At 43.7% G+C, this 18,773-nt stretch overlaps 1 protein-coding gene across 3 annotated transcripts in view; it reads right to left on the reverse strand.

Annotated features, from left to right (window-relative positions):
• SEMA6A (semaphorin 6A) overlaps positions 1-18,773 on the reverse strand; it is a 118,874-nt gene that overhangs the window by 48,258 nt on the left and 51,843 nt on the right. For all 3 annotated transcript variants that reach the window (XM_031448866.2, XM_031448865.2, XM_010987493.3), the window contains exons 2-6: positions 9,023-9,160; positions 6,790-6,907; positions 2,671-2,731; positions 1,624-1,686; positions 799-900 (exon numbers count right to left, since the gene is read on the reverse strand). In XM_031448866.2, coding sequence (XP_031304726.1) covers positions 799-900; positions 1,624-1,686; positions 2,671-2,731; positions 6,790-6,907; positions 9,023-9,122 — 444 coding nt within the window. In that variant the 5' untranslated portion in view covers positions 9,123-9,160. The remainder of the gene's footprint in view (positions 1-798; positions 901-1,623; positions 1,687-2,670; positions 2,732-6,789; positions 6,908-9,022; positions 9,161-18,773) is intronic.

An 18,773-nucleotide genomic window follows, 5' to 3' on the forward strand; every position in this document is an offset into this window, starting at 1 on the left:
AGCCAACCCACATAGCTGTGGTTCTCTCCCCGCTGCCTGGCTTCCCAGGGGTTGGAGGCCTCCTACCTGTCCTTACAACGTCAGTGCCTGGTCATGGGAGAAACTGGATACGTGTTTGCAGAGCGAAGGGCTGTCGCAGAGAGAAGGGACAAGGAGAGCTAAAGCTTTGGAGCCAGGACCTTAGATCATGGCCGCCTCTGCTCCTTCCACAGTGTCTCCATCAGCTGTGCCAGAACTAACTAGATTTATTAATGCTTTGACAGTTAACTGTTTTCCCTTGTCTGAAGGCCAGGGTAGGTAAGGCCATTGTCAAGTAAGCTGAGTGCTAAATGGATGTAAATTCCTGTGTTCTTGAAACAGTTTACCTAGAGGAAGGTCTACGGTTTCCAACGGCATGCTTTCGAGTTACCTTTTAAAATAGGACTCATTCACAAGATCAGAGTGTTTTTGTGCTCAGAGAGGAGGTGGTGGGGGGAGGGAGAAAGAGAAAGGGAGCCAGAGGAAATCCGCCTGGTCTGTGTGGTACGCGCACTGGCCTCCTGGACAATAGAGAACAGGGCCTTAGAGAAGCGAACTTTGCTGGGCAGGCTCTTTAAAGACGCGTCCGTCAATCCTGAACAAACAGGAAGCTTGGCAGCCTGCTCAGGATCGCTCATGTGGAGCAAAACATTAAGTCGAACATTCGCGAGGAACCCAGGTGGTGCTGAATGAACCCTCTTAGGTGGCTGCAGGCACAACCCCGGTAAATGATGAAATACCTCTGGGCTGTGTGGCTCCGACGGACAAAACAGCATTTACCTTATAGTTTCTGCAGGAGGGGTTGAAGGCGTTAGTTCCACAGATAAACAAGGTATCATCATTTTTCTTGAGAAGAACCTTAATAAAGTTGTGACACTCATCCTGAAAAAGAATTCAGACTCTTGGTGACTCTGGTGCATTCAATACAGAGACCCATTCTTCACTGTGGAACATGATCCGCTGACAGCACGGTTAAAATGAAGGTGGCTGAGGAGCCTCCCCCCGTGCAGAGTTCGAGCTCCTCCCGATGTTCAGCCCACGATGTGGACAACAACCATTGCTTTTTCAACAGTAAATAAGAGCATGGCATAGAGGGGAAGTGTGTGTTTATGTTACAAAAGGAAAGCAGGCCTGGAAGTTCCAAACTCCCATCATACTAATTTTAACGCCAGATGCTCCGGGATCCTTTGATATGCAAGGTTCCTGGCTGAAGTGTTTTTACGTTGTTCTCTGACCAAAGGCACAGACCCCCATGTGTCCGTGGCAGCCTTCTTGAGCTCTTCTGCAGACTCCCTGAGGGCTCTGGGCTGCGAGGTGGGCTCCTGACGAGGGCACTCAGAGAGGTCGGGGTAGCCAGCTTTGTGTCCATAATCCCTAAGGCCCCTAAATAGTTCATGATGCAGCCCTCGCAGCTGTCGTAATGTTTCATCACATTAAAAGCAAAGTATTTTTGCAAATTAAAGCCTTCAATATGTTGATGGAAGAAGCAATTACTGGGGGAAAAGGGACTAGCGTGATCCGCTCCACAGCATGGTCTACGGCTGGAGATAACGGTCAAAAACTTAACCCAGAGTGGCAGCTTCAGGAGAAATGAAAATTACCTACCTTATGTTTTCCCTTCATTCTGCATGTGTCTACATCAGCCTGTCTAGATTTCCATGTCAGTTTCTGCAGGGATCAAGAAAGAAATCAATTAGAGCCCAGAGGTTGCTGCATTTGATTTTTAGAAGTAAGAGCTCCCTTGGGGAGACTAGATGCTGAACGTATATTTATTGAAAGCTTTCCACACCCTTTCTCCATGATTAATTCACCAGAACAACAAAAGATTAGAGTTGGAAATGCTCATTTAATTTTGAGCTCATGTCTATTCATTAAACTACAAAATGATCTCCTTCTCTTTGAGATAAAGATGAAGGAGAAAGGAAAGAAGAATAAACAACAGTGTGGAAATTTCACAGAAAATACCCAAATTAACTTGCTAAATTATGCTCATTTTGATAAAACACGTGTCCTTGCCCTTTCCTTTCAGTTGATAAATCAGTTTTCATAAAGCAGGCTTTTTCCTTAAAATATGGAAGTCATTTTCTTAAACATAAAGGGGACATTCACTTTAGGTGGACAAAGATTTAATTCAGGTTACACTCCTTCTCATAAATTCGTGGACTGAAGGGATCATCTACTTCTGTGGCAGATTTTATTAACTAAAATACCTCCATGTGGAGTTATAGGGGAAGCTTAGGTTATATTTTATGTCTATCTGAAATGGATAATGATCAAATTCCTGAACCGTAACAGTCAACTCAAAGTTAATACTGCAAGACATGGAAGCATAACAGTGAAACAATTGTGGGACAAAATTTTACAGACGAAAACTGATATTTTCCTGGACAAGCATCCAATATTTTACTAAAGGAATTTAGGAATTATCTAAAACCCTAAAGTGTATGTGCACACATAATTGATGAATTCAATAGGAAGTATGTAACTGTTTCTGAATATGTGTTAAGCCCCAACGTGCCCCCAAATTAGGATCTCACAAAATGTCCCAAATTATTATTGGCCATGTCATCTCAATCAGTGCATTTAAAATACATAGTCTCTTCAAGAACTATCCTAAGTTTATTTCAGAAAGATGGTTTTAAAACTACTTACTTTGCTACAGTAAATTTCTTCTGTGTGTGAGGTGTCTATATCAACAGTATAAATATGGTCCCTATAAACAAAGAAAAATGAATACAATGTCAAGCATGAGAGTCAAGACAGTCCATTTTCTCCTGAGTACGTGTCTTATTCAAAGCAGATAAATCCACACCCATGTTATTAAAAAACAAGACATCCACATGCAAGAAAAAGGGAAGCGTTTAGCCTGCAAGAGACGCCTTGGGGTCACACTCAGCACTTTCTGACAAGTCGTGGCATCCTGCAACAAGGGACATCTTTTATGCAAACTTTTTCCTAGTCTCCCTCATACTGAACGGAACTCTTAACTTGTACGTATGTAGTTAAATGGGCCCCCCAGCTGGAACATGGATGGTTCACAAGCCCTTTCAGTACCTTCAAATCCATGGACCAAGCACTTGGTATTCACAGACCACAGTTGTTCATCAAGAGAGCTAACAAAAAGCTCATCTCCATCTCTTTTTAGAAAACATACTTGCAGCCTTAGCTTTGATGATTTGATTGACAAGATGGAAGATGATAAAAGTAAAATTGTTTCCAGAAGCCACTCTTTTTTTTTTCACACAATGATGGTCAATTAAGGTCTAAAATGTACTTGAGCTGAGGTTTACATTTCTTGCTTCTGTTCACCTTCCTGTTTTGCTGAGAATTTAGTTGTCTTTATAACTGGCTGCCAATCTCCCCCTTGGAAGGGGAGAAACAGAATCAGCAGCTCAGGTGTGGGGCTATATTTAAACATCCCCTTCTGTGTGAGCTGAGCACAAGGGCGTTTTTGTCTGGAATTCAGAAGAAAGAAAAGAAAAGAACTCCGCTCAACTGGGGAAATGGGGGGCTACTGAGGGGAAAGCAAAACAGCTCATTTTCCCTTGAAATAACATTGACTTTTTCTAAAACGCAGGAAGTCCTGGGGCTGGAAAATTACCCACAGCTTTAAACCAAGACCTCAAGGCTCCCATACAGACTTTCAAGCCCCCTCATTACTTGAAAGAAAGAGAGAGGGGAGAAGAAAAAAAAGGGAAGAAAGAAAGGAACTATCTGCTGTCAGGATTCACTTCAATTTTTTCCCCCCAGTTCTTTGGAAATCTGTTTGCTGTTGCTTTTGGGGAAAGTACAACAGAGAAAAACAGAAATAAAAACAGGCTCTCTCATGTGAAAATAAAAGGAGGGAGCAAGGCGGTTGGCCCACGAAATTCCCCTGCCTGCTCCTGAAGTGTGAGGGAGTGTGTGCGTGTGCGTGTGCACATGTGTAAGGGTGGTGGGGTAGAAGGGGAGCTTGTGTTGTGAATTGCTGGATTGGGAAGTTCTTTAAACTTCAGTAGGGTGCCAGCGTCACGCTGCCCTTCAATTCCAAGGCAGTTTTACGGCCTTCCTTTATTTCGTCTGGCTTTATTGGCGGTGCTGCGGGTCAGGGTCATTACTGGGATGGAATTGCCTATTACTTTGGTATCAGGTTTGAGATGACTCGAGGTTCTTCCCTGCCCCGCCTCCCCTCAAAACTCGAAGCAGGAGCTGAATCTATGAATTGTAAATTAACAGCTGATTAACATGCGTTGGCAGTGCCTCAGAGAGCTCTTGGATGGCCCCCTTTTGGCATGGCCTGTTTATGTTAATTAGCAGTTCAGAGATTAAACAACAAAAAAAGAAGAATTTACAAAATGGATAATAATAAGGCAGAACTGAAAGGGGTTCTGGCCATCAGGCTTCACTCAGTCCCTGGGTTCGGGACGGGACCTGGCTTCCGATGACTGACACCAATTGTCTGGAAGGACTGGGAAGCCTTTGGAAAACAAGACTCTGTGAATGAAATCTCCTTCTGGACAATGGCAATCTTTTTCAGCATCCAAGAGATCGCACTGCCCAGTGAACAGAACGATGCCTTATGCTAAACCACAGCCCAGGATCATGGGTTATTCCCAACCCCCGTGTGTGCATCCCAGCGTTCCTGCGCTGCTCTTAGTGAATTAAGTTACCTGAACGCAAGCTGACTTAATCCTAGAACTCCCTCTTCCCCGCTCCAGTGAGCACCCCTGAACTGTGTTGCCATGGCTTGAGTCGGGGAGAGGATTTAACTTTAAATCGTGTTACCTACTGCTTAGGAACATGGATCTCTCGGGGCAGTGCCAGGAAATGTGACATTAAAGGGAGAGGAGAGACCCTAAATACGGTGACCACAGGAATACTTGAAGAATTTCTCCAAGACTGTGTATTGAAGGGAAGTGGCTGCATGCAGGGTGAAAACCAACATGTCAGTGCCAGGGTGTTACCAATGTGACCTTTAACTAAACGTGATTCTGTTTGACAGTCTTAAAAAAGTGAATGTGTTTCTCCTTTTTTCCCCTCCTGTTCCTTCTTTCTCCCTTTCTTCTAGGGAGTTAGGATAAGACTGTCTTGGTTTTAACAGGCTGTAACAATGGTCACTTTTAAGTTTGCACAGCACCTTGCTCCTAAGTCAGGTGCCACCCCGGGCGTGTAGCTCACAGCCATGTTAATTCATTGGGCCCACTGGCAGTCTGTTATACCATTTCTTTTCCCATAGAGACTCAATTGCAAAGTGAACAATTCATAGAAGATTATTGAGTTAAGCTTTTTCTCACAGATGCAATGTTTAATCATTTGTTTTGACCAGCCTTTAGCTAATTGGGTACAAATGTAATCTTCCAGCCCTGCTACATTTAGGAAACTAAACATGGTATTTAAGAAGGCGCTGATATCCTACCAGAAAGGTGGCCACTGAGGACCTCAGTGCCGTGCTTTTGAATGAATACCCACAATGGCTCTGGTCTTGGGCAGCAGCTATGAGACGGTTATTACCAGGATAGGTGATACCACTCCTACTGCTCAGTGGGCTGCACGGCACAGGGAGTGGTGACCCGGACTCTCGAGCAAGACTGTTCCAGCTCAAATCCTGCCTCTGTCATTTTGACCCAGTCATTTCCCCCCTTTGCACCTTGGTTTCCTCCTATAAGACACGCAGATAATAATAGCTCTGTCTCGTAGGGTTTTCTCCCAGGATTGAATGAATTAACATTTATAAAGAACTTACAACTATATTTGCAATTTATATAGCACATTCAGCCAGTATGTACTATATAAGTATTCGTGAAGTAAAATTTGTTAAAAAGTGCTTTGGCATGGCTTCTTGTGACCAACTGTGTGGTGCTCGCAAGATGTTTTAATCTAGCTGGCGGTTTTTTACTTTGTGTTGATAGCTTGTATTTTCAGAGCATCTAAAGTGCGTTGAAGGAATCCAGCACTGTTGTTTTTTGCCTGTTCTTTACCTATGTTCACAGCCAGACAAACACTACAAACATAATGATTAATCAGCCTAGATCCAGACAAGACCACAACGGAACCCCATAAAATAGTGATCTTTGTTGCTGTTCATTTGGAAATATTCTGAATGAGCTCTACACTCACCCTAACAGGGGATCATATCTATTTAGAATCCCAAGGGACTTCATTAAAATAATCTAATCTAGTTTCTCATTTAACAGAGGACTTTTATGGCCAGAGAGGTTGTGGTCCAGGTAAATTAAGAGAAGAGTTAAAAGCCTAAGTCCATGTGATCCCTGTTGAGGCAGGATTCTTACCACACCATTTAGCCATAAGGCATGGTCTTTTTAAATGACATTTCCCCACTGGATGAGTATTAATTCTTAACTAGAGTCAAATCAAAAACTTCTAAAATGGGTGCTATTGCCATCCTGCTAAAGTAATGATATATACTATGTATTAACTACAGAAATACAAGTTTAATATACACACATTCAACTTAATTTGATACATGTTTACACATTCACCATAGTTTAACAAGTATCAAGGAGAAAAGCACTTTGTGTGCTTGAGTAAATATTTGTGTATATATATACACACACAGTGTTCAAGATAAGTAGTGGATTATTTGCGTCTCAGCTCCAAAATACGCAATTACTTCTACTCAGGTCCACATAATAAAGTTAAACGGACACAGAAGATCTTGAAAGAATGATTGCTTGACAAACGAAAGTACCCTGTAAATGAAATAGCACTTTGGGAGCAGTGATCTTTAAGTGATGCACTGCGGGTCCACTGAGGCCTTAAGTAGGTACTCACCGAGCAGCAATGTAGAGGGTTCTGTTCATGATCAGAATCATCTGGATGTCCAGCCTGTGCCTCTGCGTGGTGTTCCGTCCTGGCTTGTGGCCCACAAACACCGGATACTGTTTTGTATCTGTTGAAAAGAGGAGATGGGGGCAAGAGAGGGAAATGGAAATCAAGCCAATTATTGCCAGGACAGGGAGAGGAGGGGGCCGACCACAAAACAAAACCAGAATTAAATGAGACCATGCCACCATCTTCCATCCCCACTGAGTCTGCTGTTTTAGGAAAGGCTGTGATCAAAGAGTGCTCTCTAATGATCAAGTTCCAGTCTCATTTCCGGGTGCTCATACGCCTGAACTTACATTCCTAAGTGTCATCATTTCTGACTTGTCCCTCTTTCTGGGGGTGAAACTTGCAAGGGAACCCTTTACATGAAGGTTCTCTTTTCTTCCACAGTTTTCTTTTCATCTTCTTTAGAGTGCTAAGCCTGAGGGGCAGTCTGCCAAAGATCTTGTCTCGGGGCAGAACTGTTTCAAAGCAGCCTTCCCATCAATCACCACAAAGGCAATGTGGTCTGGAGGCAAGAGCCCTCGTCCAGGAGCCAGAAGGAAAATGCAGTGTCCACAGGCGCCCAGTTGGAATAATCTGCTATTGAAGGCGGCCCCACTAGGTTGGTTGGCATTCTAGGAACTGTGGGAAGTTTGCTCTTGAGTTAAGCAGTTTGGCTGATCTCACAGAAACAGGGGCTTTGACAGGACAGGGTCAAACTGAGTGTAGCCAGTCGGGTGATCGGGAATGTTCCCTGACCTGGAGAGTCAGTGGGCATACTTCTCCTCTGCTGCAGTTCTCCTTAGCTGAGAGGGGCAATTCGTAATAATATCTGACCTTTGGAAATACCTACATTTCAAAAATCTCTCTGCCTTTAAACCTACAACCTCTAGAGCACGGGTAATCCTCCAGAGAAACTAGGGAAGAAAGGAAGATGAGTTGCATCTGAAAGGCAGTTTTTTCGGAGGTGAAGACGGTGTAAATAATGACTTGAAATCCATGCACAGATTTACGCTCAGACACCTGCACTTTAAATCCCTGTAGTATCTGAGCAGGGCTCACAGTGGGTGTCTTCTGAGAGAGCCTCGGGGTACCTCACTCACAGTTAAGCGTGGTATGGGGTTATTGTGTACTTTCCCCTCCACTGCTCTGAAATTTCATTTCCCCAGTCATCAAGGAGGTTGCTAAAACAATCATGTCTCTCTGCTACTACCAAGCATTTGAGTGACTATCGAAGCACAGTTTCCAGCAGCACGTGGGCTGGGGTCTCTTCCGTGCAGGGGCACCAAAGGCGGAAGAATACCTATCACAAATGGAGATAAAGAAATGCTTATTAAGGTTTGGTACCTTGAGTTAGGCGGACTCTGCCACTTCGCGAGTGATGACCCTGACCTCCAGTTTGGCCTTTAGTCATACCCTGACTTTTGTTCTCAGACGTATCAAGGCTGGCTACCTCACCTACCTGTAAAATTACTTCCTTTCACAACCCAGACCATCCAGCAGAAAGCTGCGTACTGATGGATCTCTTTAGTATCCTGTGTTAATGTTAAAACACCGTTTTTATGGTTTATTCAGTGTTTGGGAATAATTACTGTGAAGATAAATATTTGGGTAAAAAATGCTTTTCCCTTTACTGTGATAAAATATTTTGTCTTTTGGAGAGAAGGAAAAAAAGCAGTAAGTTGTCTCTTTCATCCCACATGCAGGTAGAACTTTCCTCTTTTGAGGAGTCAACTGAATTGTTAATCATGTTGCATTCTCCCCTTGACAATGAAGCAGAGAGCAAAAGAAAGTTACGAACCGTTAATATGGGTCCACTGTGAATTCAGAAATCACTTTCTCCAAGTCTAGCAGTGATACAACTAAGTCTAAAAACGAGTTAATTTTTGTCCCTGAAGTACTCTGAAACAGTCTTCTTATTTTCTCTTCTCACCTCGTAACAGTGCCTCTGTGTTAGTTACCTATGAAAATGTGCGGTACTGGCCGCACCCAGAGGATAGCGATGCCTTCCACAGCTGGTTTCCAGGCAGATCACAGCCTCCGTGCAGTAACTGAGACTGCATCGGAGGTAGACTCTAATTAAAGTGACTGGCAAGTCTCCTATTTTATTAAATTCTCAGTTTTTACGTTCTGCTGGTTGATGCAGGCTGAAGCGCCTGCCGAGGGAGAGAGTCAGAGTGAGACGGTGGGTACTTACAGTTGCCATGCGAAATACTGATCGGCTCAGAATCTTCTGGGAAGCCAGCCCCAGCAAAGTGTAGCAGTGTGAAATATAGCAGCAAGGCTTCTGACCTCATAGTAGTTCAGCGGGGGGACCTTATTTCTCTACTTCACCCTGCCAAAGAGCAAAGAAGAAAAAATTTTTTTTTTGCAAGTCAGCTTTATTCAACTCCATAACATGAAATGGTCTTGGAACTAAATTTCAGAGAAAAGGGGCCTCTGTTTCCTATCTTTTCCCACTGTGAATTCACTGATTATTGTTCTTTTTTGCATCAGGACCCTGCATCCATCGCTGCACCTCCCCTCCCCACACCTCTGAGCCCTTGCAGGGCTCCTCCCAAACAAGTGACTCAGAGCCTCACTTCTTTTGTCCTGAGCCATCAGCATTATGGGTGGCTCTGTTGCAGTTAGGAAATGGCATTCCCAAAGTTGTGGATGATTGAGAAAGGATTTTTTTTTTTAAAGGCAAATACGGTTTTGTTTCTCAGCAGGTTTACAGCAGCATGCCAGCCCCAGACATGTTTTATTCTGCCACCCAAGGATCTTTGAAAAATTTGAAGTCGTTGCCCAATATGGAAAAACTAGGTTTCTAACCTCCTTTAGAGAAATCAGAATAACATACCGACCAAAAGAACTGTTCCCTTCAGGCACCATGGCCCTGTCCACCACACCCACACACACCCTCCACACACCCACATACACACCCACACGAATGCCTGTAACTGGCTTGGTTTACTGATTTTCATTACCTGCTTGACCCCTTAGTTGAGACTTTTACTCCTGGTTTATATAATTCTACAGTAGTTCTGTGGTGACCTTAGACATAAATAAAATTACACACTCTGTGTTTAAAAGGAAAGAAATGGATCCTTTCAGACTCTGTGAAGAATATTATAGGGAGCACCTGAAACCACATCCTGAAATGGTGGTGTTGATTTTAAAAAATCATATCTCTGTGTATTTTAGTGTCAGATACTACCTTGCAGTGAAATAGTAGTGAATAAAAGCGCCAGATACACTTTTCTCCCCATCTGCATTTTCTTAAAGATGCTCTTTATGTGTAGAAAAATTCTCCTAAATCTTAGAAGTAAAACGCTCCCATGTGAGACTGCTGGCTCCCGTGAAAGAAAACTCATAAGGCAGTGCACGTCGCATAATTCTCAGGCATATTTCACATAAGTGTTGATCTGTTGGGGAACTTAATGGAAAATGGGGATATCTTTTTATCTTAGAAAAGCCTTTGAAGTAGCCTGCCAAAGATTGTCTTTTTTGAACAGAGCTATTTCAGTCGTCCATCCATCATTTAAGATTTATATGTAATAAAGTCAAACTTAGAAACTTAGATGTCTGTGAACGTTAATTTGGCAAACAAACTGCTAACTTACGCTTTTTAGAACACACTTAATATTAGATACCTATGTCTCTCTTCTTCATGCCAAAAAAAGCATTAACAAGTCCCGAGTGTTGCATTGCAACTTGTAATTTCACAGACACAGCTGGGTCTTAATCATTTCTTCAATTGAAAAGTGCACGTTAATTAATTTGCTTTATCTCAAAAATCAAAGAGGGAGAGAGGTTGAGAGAAAAGCCTAAGCAATTCCGTATCTCCATCTCTGATGTATAGATTACAGTTAAACTCTAAGTAATTACTTGTTCACAAGGGGGGTCCATTACCAAGAGACATACACATGTATTTACAGACAGATTAAGAGTACTATTCATTCATTTATTTGCTAGTTCCTCCTCTTCTAGAGAATCTAAACCCAAAGGAGAGAAGCCCTGAGTTTGCATGTTGTGGCTCCTGTTCAGTGTAACATTAAAGAGGAAAAATCAATAACAAGAGTAAGGAAAACACAAACCAGACCCAGTCAGAAGGAATACGGGGAAGAGGAAGCGGCAGGGTTTACCAAGGACTCAAGAGCAGTGTTACAGTATTATTCAGAAGCCCGTGGCCCCGGTGCACTCGTGGCGCGAGGTAGAAGAGTGATGGAGACTCAGAAAGCTGCCTCTTGTCCCTTTAGAAATCTTTGGGACTACCTGTATACTTTTAGAGATTAATTTTTTTGAAATGAGTCTCTAATCTTCCACCGTTGCATTCATCTTTGTCCTACAAATGTCCTACAAGCTAACAAGACGAAGTCCTGCTATTTTACTGTATCTCCTAATTTTAATTTTTTCCATCTTAAGATTGCACAGGTTGCTGCAACATTCTCAACCCCAGAAGGTGGCAGGAAGAGCAAGCCTGCAGAAGAAATCTATTAAGCAATCCAAAGGCTTTCTTCAGTCCCTACACACAGCCAGGCTCATGGCTGAGGTGGGGTACTTAAATATCTCCAGTTAACAGTAGGGCTCTGTGCCAGGAAAAATACCTGTTTTCTGTGCCTTTCGACCGTCGTATCATCAGACTGTTAACGTGTACATCATATGGGTGAAAGTGTCCAGTGGTACCAGCTAATCGTGGCCAGTCCACATGAACACTTTTATAATTTTCTTCAGCTGAGGTTTTGATGTATTATTCCCTTTCTACACAAGTTTGGGCTCTAGCCGTTGTAAATATGTGGACAATATATTATTTCCTTGTTGAAATGATTACTTTGTGGAGAGATCTCAATTCAGTCACCCTGTGATTTCCCATCCTGCAGAACACGGGCTAGGTCTCCCCGCTAAGCCCACAGCGTACAGACCTGCACCAGCCCAGGAGAACAAAAACAAACAAGACCTTTCCACTGGGTTTCAAAATCTTGAGCGAGCCGGGCTGCTGTGATGAGGTTGTTTAAGTGATTCTTGAAACTTTTTGTAAAGTGCTGCCCACACAGGGCATTTTTATAGGCATCTGCAGACATTTGCCGACTTCCCTGTGACTGTGCTCACAGACGCTAAATGACTGAGACGTAATCAGCTCCCCAGACAATTAGATAATGGGAGGGCTGTCAATTTGGGGATCCTAAACAAAAACATTTACTTCAAAAATAAGCTTATTATGCCTGAATTTTCCGTCTAAGTTGTCTCAACCTTCCATTATTCTTAGCCTGAAGAGAAATGGCCTTTGTAAAATACGCCATTACTAAAAAGTGATGATCATACTCTCCCCCACCCACAAAGTCCACGGACAACCTTCAGAACAGGCAGGTGAGGTTCATGGGTGAAAAAGGCTCCCTAAGACAAGGGAGGGACTGTTTCCACCTGGAGGGGGCAGCCCCTGCTCGGCTTCAGAGTGCTGGCCATGTGCAGTGTTGGCTCACAAAGGCAGAGCTCTCATTTTTTTTTTTTCCCTAAGAAGCCAGAAATCTGGAGTTGTATGTTAAATCTCCTATTTTTTCCTAAATGTTGGCAAACTAATTTAGTTTTCTTCTTCTCTGTGAGCCAGCTTTGGCCAAGTCCTACCAGTTTGTGCATCCAAGTAGAATGGTGTGGGGTCAGGATTTGGGGAGTAGTGGGCAGAGCATTAGAACTAGTATTGGGGTAAGCATGAGCGATGCTCTGGCCGGGTGGGCTTGTCATGGCTTTCTAGTCCTAGTGGCTCTTCTGAAATTAACCTGATTAATCAGAAGTCGGGTGTGGCCATTTGTGACATCATTCTCTGACTTTACAGCCATTTCTAGTTCTAGTGACATTCCCTTTGCTTCATACTTTTCTGATACAAATGACCTCTGTATGACAAGGGAATGGGCATAGATGGAGGCCCCAGTTACTGCTCATACACACAAATGAATCGACGTTGCTTGTTTTAAAGACCCATCTGGGCTGGTCCATGTACTGTCTACACATCCAGCTGCAGCAGACATCAGTGTCCTTGCCCTTGGACTTGGCTGTGGATATAGCTTGCATCTGATTTGGTCCAGCAGCAGCATCTTCCAGAATGTTGGTATCCAACGAACATTTTAATGCTAAGTGGTAATAATGAGGGAAATAATTGATCTGGAAACTTTTAAGTACAAAATGCTTTTAATAACACTTTTTTTTTCCCTATGAGGAAAATCATTCCCTACCATGTTTCTTTTTTTTTTCAACTGAAGTATAGTTGATTTACAATGTTCTGTTTCTGGTGTGCAGCATAGTGATTCAGATATATGTGTACCTATTTTTTTTCATATTCTTTTTCATTATAGATTATTACAAGCTATTGAATATAGTTCCCTGTGCTGTACAGTAGGACCTCGTTGTTTATTTATTTTATATATAGTAGTTAGTATCTGCTAATCCCAAACTCCTAATTTACCCTTCCCCCTCTTACCTCCCTGGTAACCATTAGTTAGTTTCCTTTGTCTGTGGATTTGTTTCTGTTTTGTAAATAAGTTCATTTATGTCATTTTTTTTAGATTCCACATGTAAGTGATATCGTACTTGTATTTATCTTTATTTATCTTTCTCTGACTTACTGCACTTTATATGATAATCTCTGGGTCCATCTATGTTGCTGCCAATGGCATTATTTTATTATTTTTATGGCTAAGTAGTATTCCTTTATATATAAATACCAAATCTTCTTTATCCAGTCATCTGTCGATGGACATTTAGGTTTGTTTCCATATCTTGACTATTGTATATGGTGCTGCTGTGAGCATTGGGGTGCATGTATCTTTTTGAATTAGAGTTTCCTGTGGATATATGCCCAGGAGTGGCATTGCTGGATCATAGCTACCATGTTTCTTTTTAAAAGCACCTTTTCTTCTGACATGATAGGAAGTTTAATAGTTAATCATTTACTCACACTGTCATTAAAAAAATGGAAGGGTGTGACCCTAGGAAGTCAAATAGCCTCAGTGGCTCCTGAAGGGTTATAAAATGTAAAGGCTTATGAAACTCCTCAGGGCTCTAAGATTGTACAATTCTAGGTGATTTTGCCCCAGTGAAGAAAGGTGTGGGTATGTGACTGTGATTAGGGAGGACAGTGCATGTAGTGCCCTGACCTGGGACACTTCAAGGCCATAGGCACCACCAGGAGGCGTGGGGCTGGGACAAGAGGAGTAGGATTGAGGCAGAGTGGGGTCTGGAGCGCCACACAGTGGGAGGGGCCACCGGAAATGCAGCTGGGCCCTGGGGATGGTTGTGCCAGGCACCCTCTGAGATTACAGCGGAGATGGGGCAGAGGAACTCTGTATGAACCTGGGCGAGTGTTCTTTCTGAAGAGAACAGAACTGATTCTCTCCCCTCTTTCCTGGTTGCCCCTAACTTGCACGTGGTTGGGAACTCGAGGGTCAGTCATTGTGTCAGCGCGGGTGCTGTGTGTGGGAACCAGAGGGGTAGGAGAGGCCCTCTTCACCGCTGCTCGCTGGAGGACTGCACTGTGGAAAGTTCCTCACATCGGAGCAAAGAAACCCCGGCCTGTGACGCTGCCCAGTTTCACAGTGAGGACAAAGTTCTAGTCCTGTAAGTGGTTCTAACCTGGCCGAACAGGCTGCTCCTGTTACCATTTAACCACACGTGGACTTTGGTCGGGTTTTACGCTGAGGGTACCATTTTCACTTTTATTGCTCCATCCTTCCGACCTCATCATCTTTGTCTTTATGGTGTGACTGTCTTTAAAAACCTGAATCAAACCTGTTGTAAAGGCTTTTACACGAAATTGAATGATTGGTAATGATACCGGGAAGCAGCAGGAGCAGAGCGCGCAAACCCGAGACTGAGCGCCTCCGCTCCACGCACCGGCGGGGACCTCGGGTGAGATGCCGCAGGCCTCAGAGCCTTGGCGGCTTCGTCTTTACAGTGGGTGAAGCAGCATCTGAAGGTTGGTTGTGAGATAATGTGCAGAAGAATTGTAGCCCTCCATAAATGTTTGTTTATTCTTCAGCTGAGATACTAAAACTTGCCTTTTAATAGCTTTTCTTGGAATTCTTTAAATTCTCAGACTGCCAGCTGGGGTTCTCCCTCTTCAGTGGGAGAAGCAGCCCGCTCCTCTTTCTCCTTCCCAGTCCCTAAGCTTCCTATCTCTGGAGGCGGGCATCTGGGAGAGGCAGGAGGGTCTGTCTCAGGATGGCACAGCTCACGCTGTGTGAATTGTAGCACTCACACAAGTGCAGGGGCAGATACTGACGTGGAAAAACGGAGAAAGGGTGGGGTGGACGTGAAGGTTGACTGAGCACTTCTCTGTGTGACGTACACAGGCGTGTTATTTTACTGAAACGTCACAGCCATCCAGAGAGACAGGCCTTATTATCTCCATTGTGCACACAAGGAAACTGAGGCTCACAGAGGTTAAGTCACGTGTCCAGGCGGTGCAAGGTCAACAGTTACAGCCCATCGGCACAAAGGGAAAGTCAGGACGCAAAGCCAGAGCTGTGTGATGCCAAAGTTTATGTCCTTCTCAGCACGTCAAAGAAAGTGGAACGAAGGAAGGTTAAAAAGAGAGAGAGGCAGTCATAAATGGAAACTGCACTTAAGATCATAGCTGAATATTGGTTGATGCATCTATGCTTACATGGACAGACTGGCTGAAAGTCCCTAATGGCTTCAGTAATAAAAACCTATAAAAGGAGTGCACAGTCACTTGCAAACATGTAGGCATGCAAAGGCTCGTTCCACCTTATGGCCCTGTGATTGCAGGCTTAAGGTGAAAGAAAGATGCACGTGCTTCTTAACCAGTTTTAGGAGGAAGTGATTATCTCGTGACACCTGTGTGTTAAGTTGCACTATCTGCCTGCTTGCAGCCCCCTCAACAGTGATGTTTTAAAATCAATACATCATAGAGAACAATGTCTGTTATGAAGGGTAAAAACAAAGCTGCCTGTTTCAGGAGTTGATAGGATCAACAGATTTGGACACCCCTCAAGTCTGAGTGAGCAGACGTTGGTGCAGAAAATCCGGCTTGCTGAACGCTGGAGACGTGCTTCGCAGAGATCTGAACTGCCGATTATTCCCACACCACGGGGACATTTCAAGAATTAAGGAGTGTTTAAATAGCAGGTGTCCTTCCCTGGCCTGGACAGCCCTGTTTCAAGGACTGCAGCGTTCAGAGGATGCTGCTGTCAACAGCGTGCCTAGCCGGGCCACAGAAGAACACCTCCCAAATGGAGGTAGGGGCAGCCTGGGCCCATCGAGCCCTGTAGAAACGTCTGCTGTACCCAGCCTTCAGGAACCACGTTGGCCACCTGTTCGGTGATAGTGCGTCAAGATACATGCTTTATGCAAAATGAGAAAAGCTCTAGCCTGTTAACAAAAGCATCTGATCTTTTTCTCCTCTTCTCAGCCATTACCAGAGACATAAAAGCTCCCATTTCAGAGGAAAGGGAAATGCCGCAGACCTAACTTCAACATATTTTGGAGAAGGATGATGGCATTCACTGGAGTATAATAATAAATATCGACTATGTAATAGATGTTCCATTTTAGATCTGAAACCACTGTCACAAAGGAGCAGCAAAAACAGCTGTGAATTCAGAAGTCCTTTTAGAAAAAAACCTTTTTTTTGGAAAGTAGATGTTGTTTGTAAACCTATGATCTTTTGCGAAGAGAAGGCAAGTCTTGTCTCTCAGGTGATTCTTTGTTCTGACAGTTTTCTTTCTACCAATGCTCTCCTCACCTCTAAATACATGCCTGAGACAATGCATTTAATGCACTTGGCTTGGATGTTTCAGATACAGCCTAATAACTCATTAGGGCTCTGCAGTTATGGTCATGATCTTAGCAATCTACACCGAAAATACTGTGGCAGACTACTTGGATCTCAAAAGGCTGTAGTGGTCCCAACCACATTTACCAATGTCACACCCCAGCTTTTTGCCATCTCTGTCTTTCTCAACTTTTGTAATATTGCTGAACTCAAGCACCTACTCCAGAGACAGAAACAAATGCCCCCTCTGTTTTACTGTTGGAGAAACTGAGGTCCCTCGTAGTGAGATCACTGGCTAGACGTGGAGCAGCTCAAAAGTGGCAAAGCTTAGCATCCTTGAGGGCTCCTGACTCCACCACCAAGCTCTGTCCCTCCATTATGCTGCTTTCAGAAAGGAAGCCAAGGCTCATTCATTTCTCCTTGGCCTTCTGCCTGATGTTCATTGCTTCCATTGCTTAATTTCCCCCTTACAGATCCCCTGCTTTCCGCTGGGAGCTGGGCTCTGTGCTGGATGCTGAGACAGACAGGGAGGGAGAAAATAAATCCCCTTGCCCCCTGGGACCTTGCGGTGTATTAGATGGGCCTGACAGTTCCAGCTTATTGTCCAAAAATAGAACACAGAAATAATAATTTTTTCCAAAGAAATGAAAATTCTCTTGGGAAGAACACTGTCTGGAGGATGAAGGTGATGCAGAGGGATGCGGGTGGGATGCTCATCGGAGATCTCTTTCGGGAGAAAGCCCCGGCCGGTTGCGTGCTTGTTCACTGTGGACCTGCGGGGTTAGAGGAGGCAGGTGGGAGGACCCTGCAGGTAGAAGGACCAGGTCTAGAGACAAGGCATTGGAATGCACAACTCCAGGCCGACGGACTTTCACGCACTCACAACTGGACCATGTCACTCTTTGCTTAAGGAATTTCAAATATTTGTCTAGAGTAATGGGTGGACTTTTTTCACGTCATCAAAGTTTGTTTTAAAGAATTGTAACCAAGAATAAAGATGGTATCCGATTACTTTTTCCTTCTAAGAATATGACAGAAGATGAAGAAGGGAGGTAGGGGGTGGGGGGTGGAACTCTGAGGCCACAGCTGAGAATATGGGTATTTATTCTTTCTAGGTGCTGAGTATGTGAGTGATTTTCACATTACTCTCCCTGGTTTTCTCTACATTTGTAATTTCATTAAAAATGGAGGAGGGCAAAAATAACACGCCTAAATGGAAGGCACTTTCCCCCAGCCCTTAGGAAAATATTTGCACAGCGACTTTAAAGGGAACCAACTGGAGATATTAGTGACTGAAGTTTTCCATGAACCTTTGTTAAAATCTTGAGCTGATTTAAATGGAAACAGAGCTCTTTGACAAGACGGCTCTCCCTAGTAATTTCTCCCTGGTTTGCTCTCAGCGTGGTGAACAGAAAAACAGAATCTCCCAGCTGCAACCCTCACCTTCCTTCCTGCCCCTCTGCCGGCCTGGGATTGCTCAGGCTTAGGTGGCTGCAGGGATGGGATCTTCCCTGGTTTTGGGGTGGAAGTCACCTTCACACATGCCTTGCAGAGAATTCAAAACAACCTGCAAGTCCCTCCTTTGAGCCCTGAAGAACAGCCCAAAATAACAATAGCACCAGTCACAGATGATTCACACTTTGACAGAGCCCTGCAAATACTTATTGCTTTTTCGGTGAAAAGTCTCAAGATGAGGACGTGAAAAACATTTCCTTGAGCTAAACTTTTGGAATCCGATTCTCTGATGTTGACTGCATGCCGTCTTTCACTGTATTCCTTGTCTCTTTCAGTGAGCCCTGACGCTCTCCCAGCACCTAGAAGCCAAAAATAGAATGTAGGCTGGACTACAAGCTTCTTATTGTACATAGAGAGAGACAGAATACCATTGCAGGCTTGGCCCCATAACAGAGCATGATGCTGCAGACTGGTGTCATCAGAATATCCACGTGCACAGTGGACTATCTGTGTGCTTCTCATGTCTAGACACATCCAGAACAGAAATGATGTGGACGCATTGCCTCTTAAATTTACAGAATTTTCTTACATTCTTTGAGAAATTCATTTTATTTATTAAAAGGGGAAAAAAAAAGTCCTATGTCCCAGTAAACCAGTTGGAAACTACAAAGCCATACATTTAATTTATTATTGTGTTTAGTAGATACCGCTACATTTTTCTGAA

Source organism: Camelus dromedarius, chromosome 3 (genome assembly GCF_036321535.1).
Source record: "Camelus dromedarius isolate mCamDro1 chromosome 3, mCamDro1.pat, whole genome shotgun sequence".
NCBI lineage: Eukaryota > Metazoa > Chordata > Mammalia > Artiodactyla > Camelidae > Camelus > Camelus dromedarius.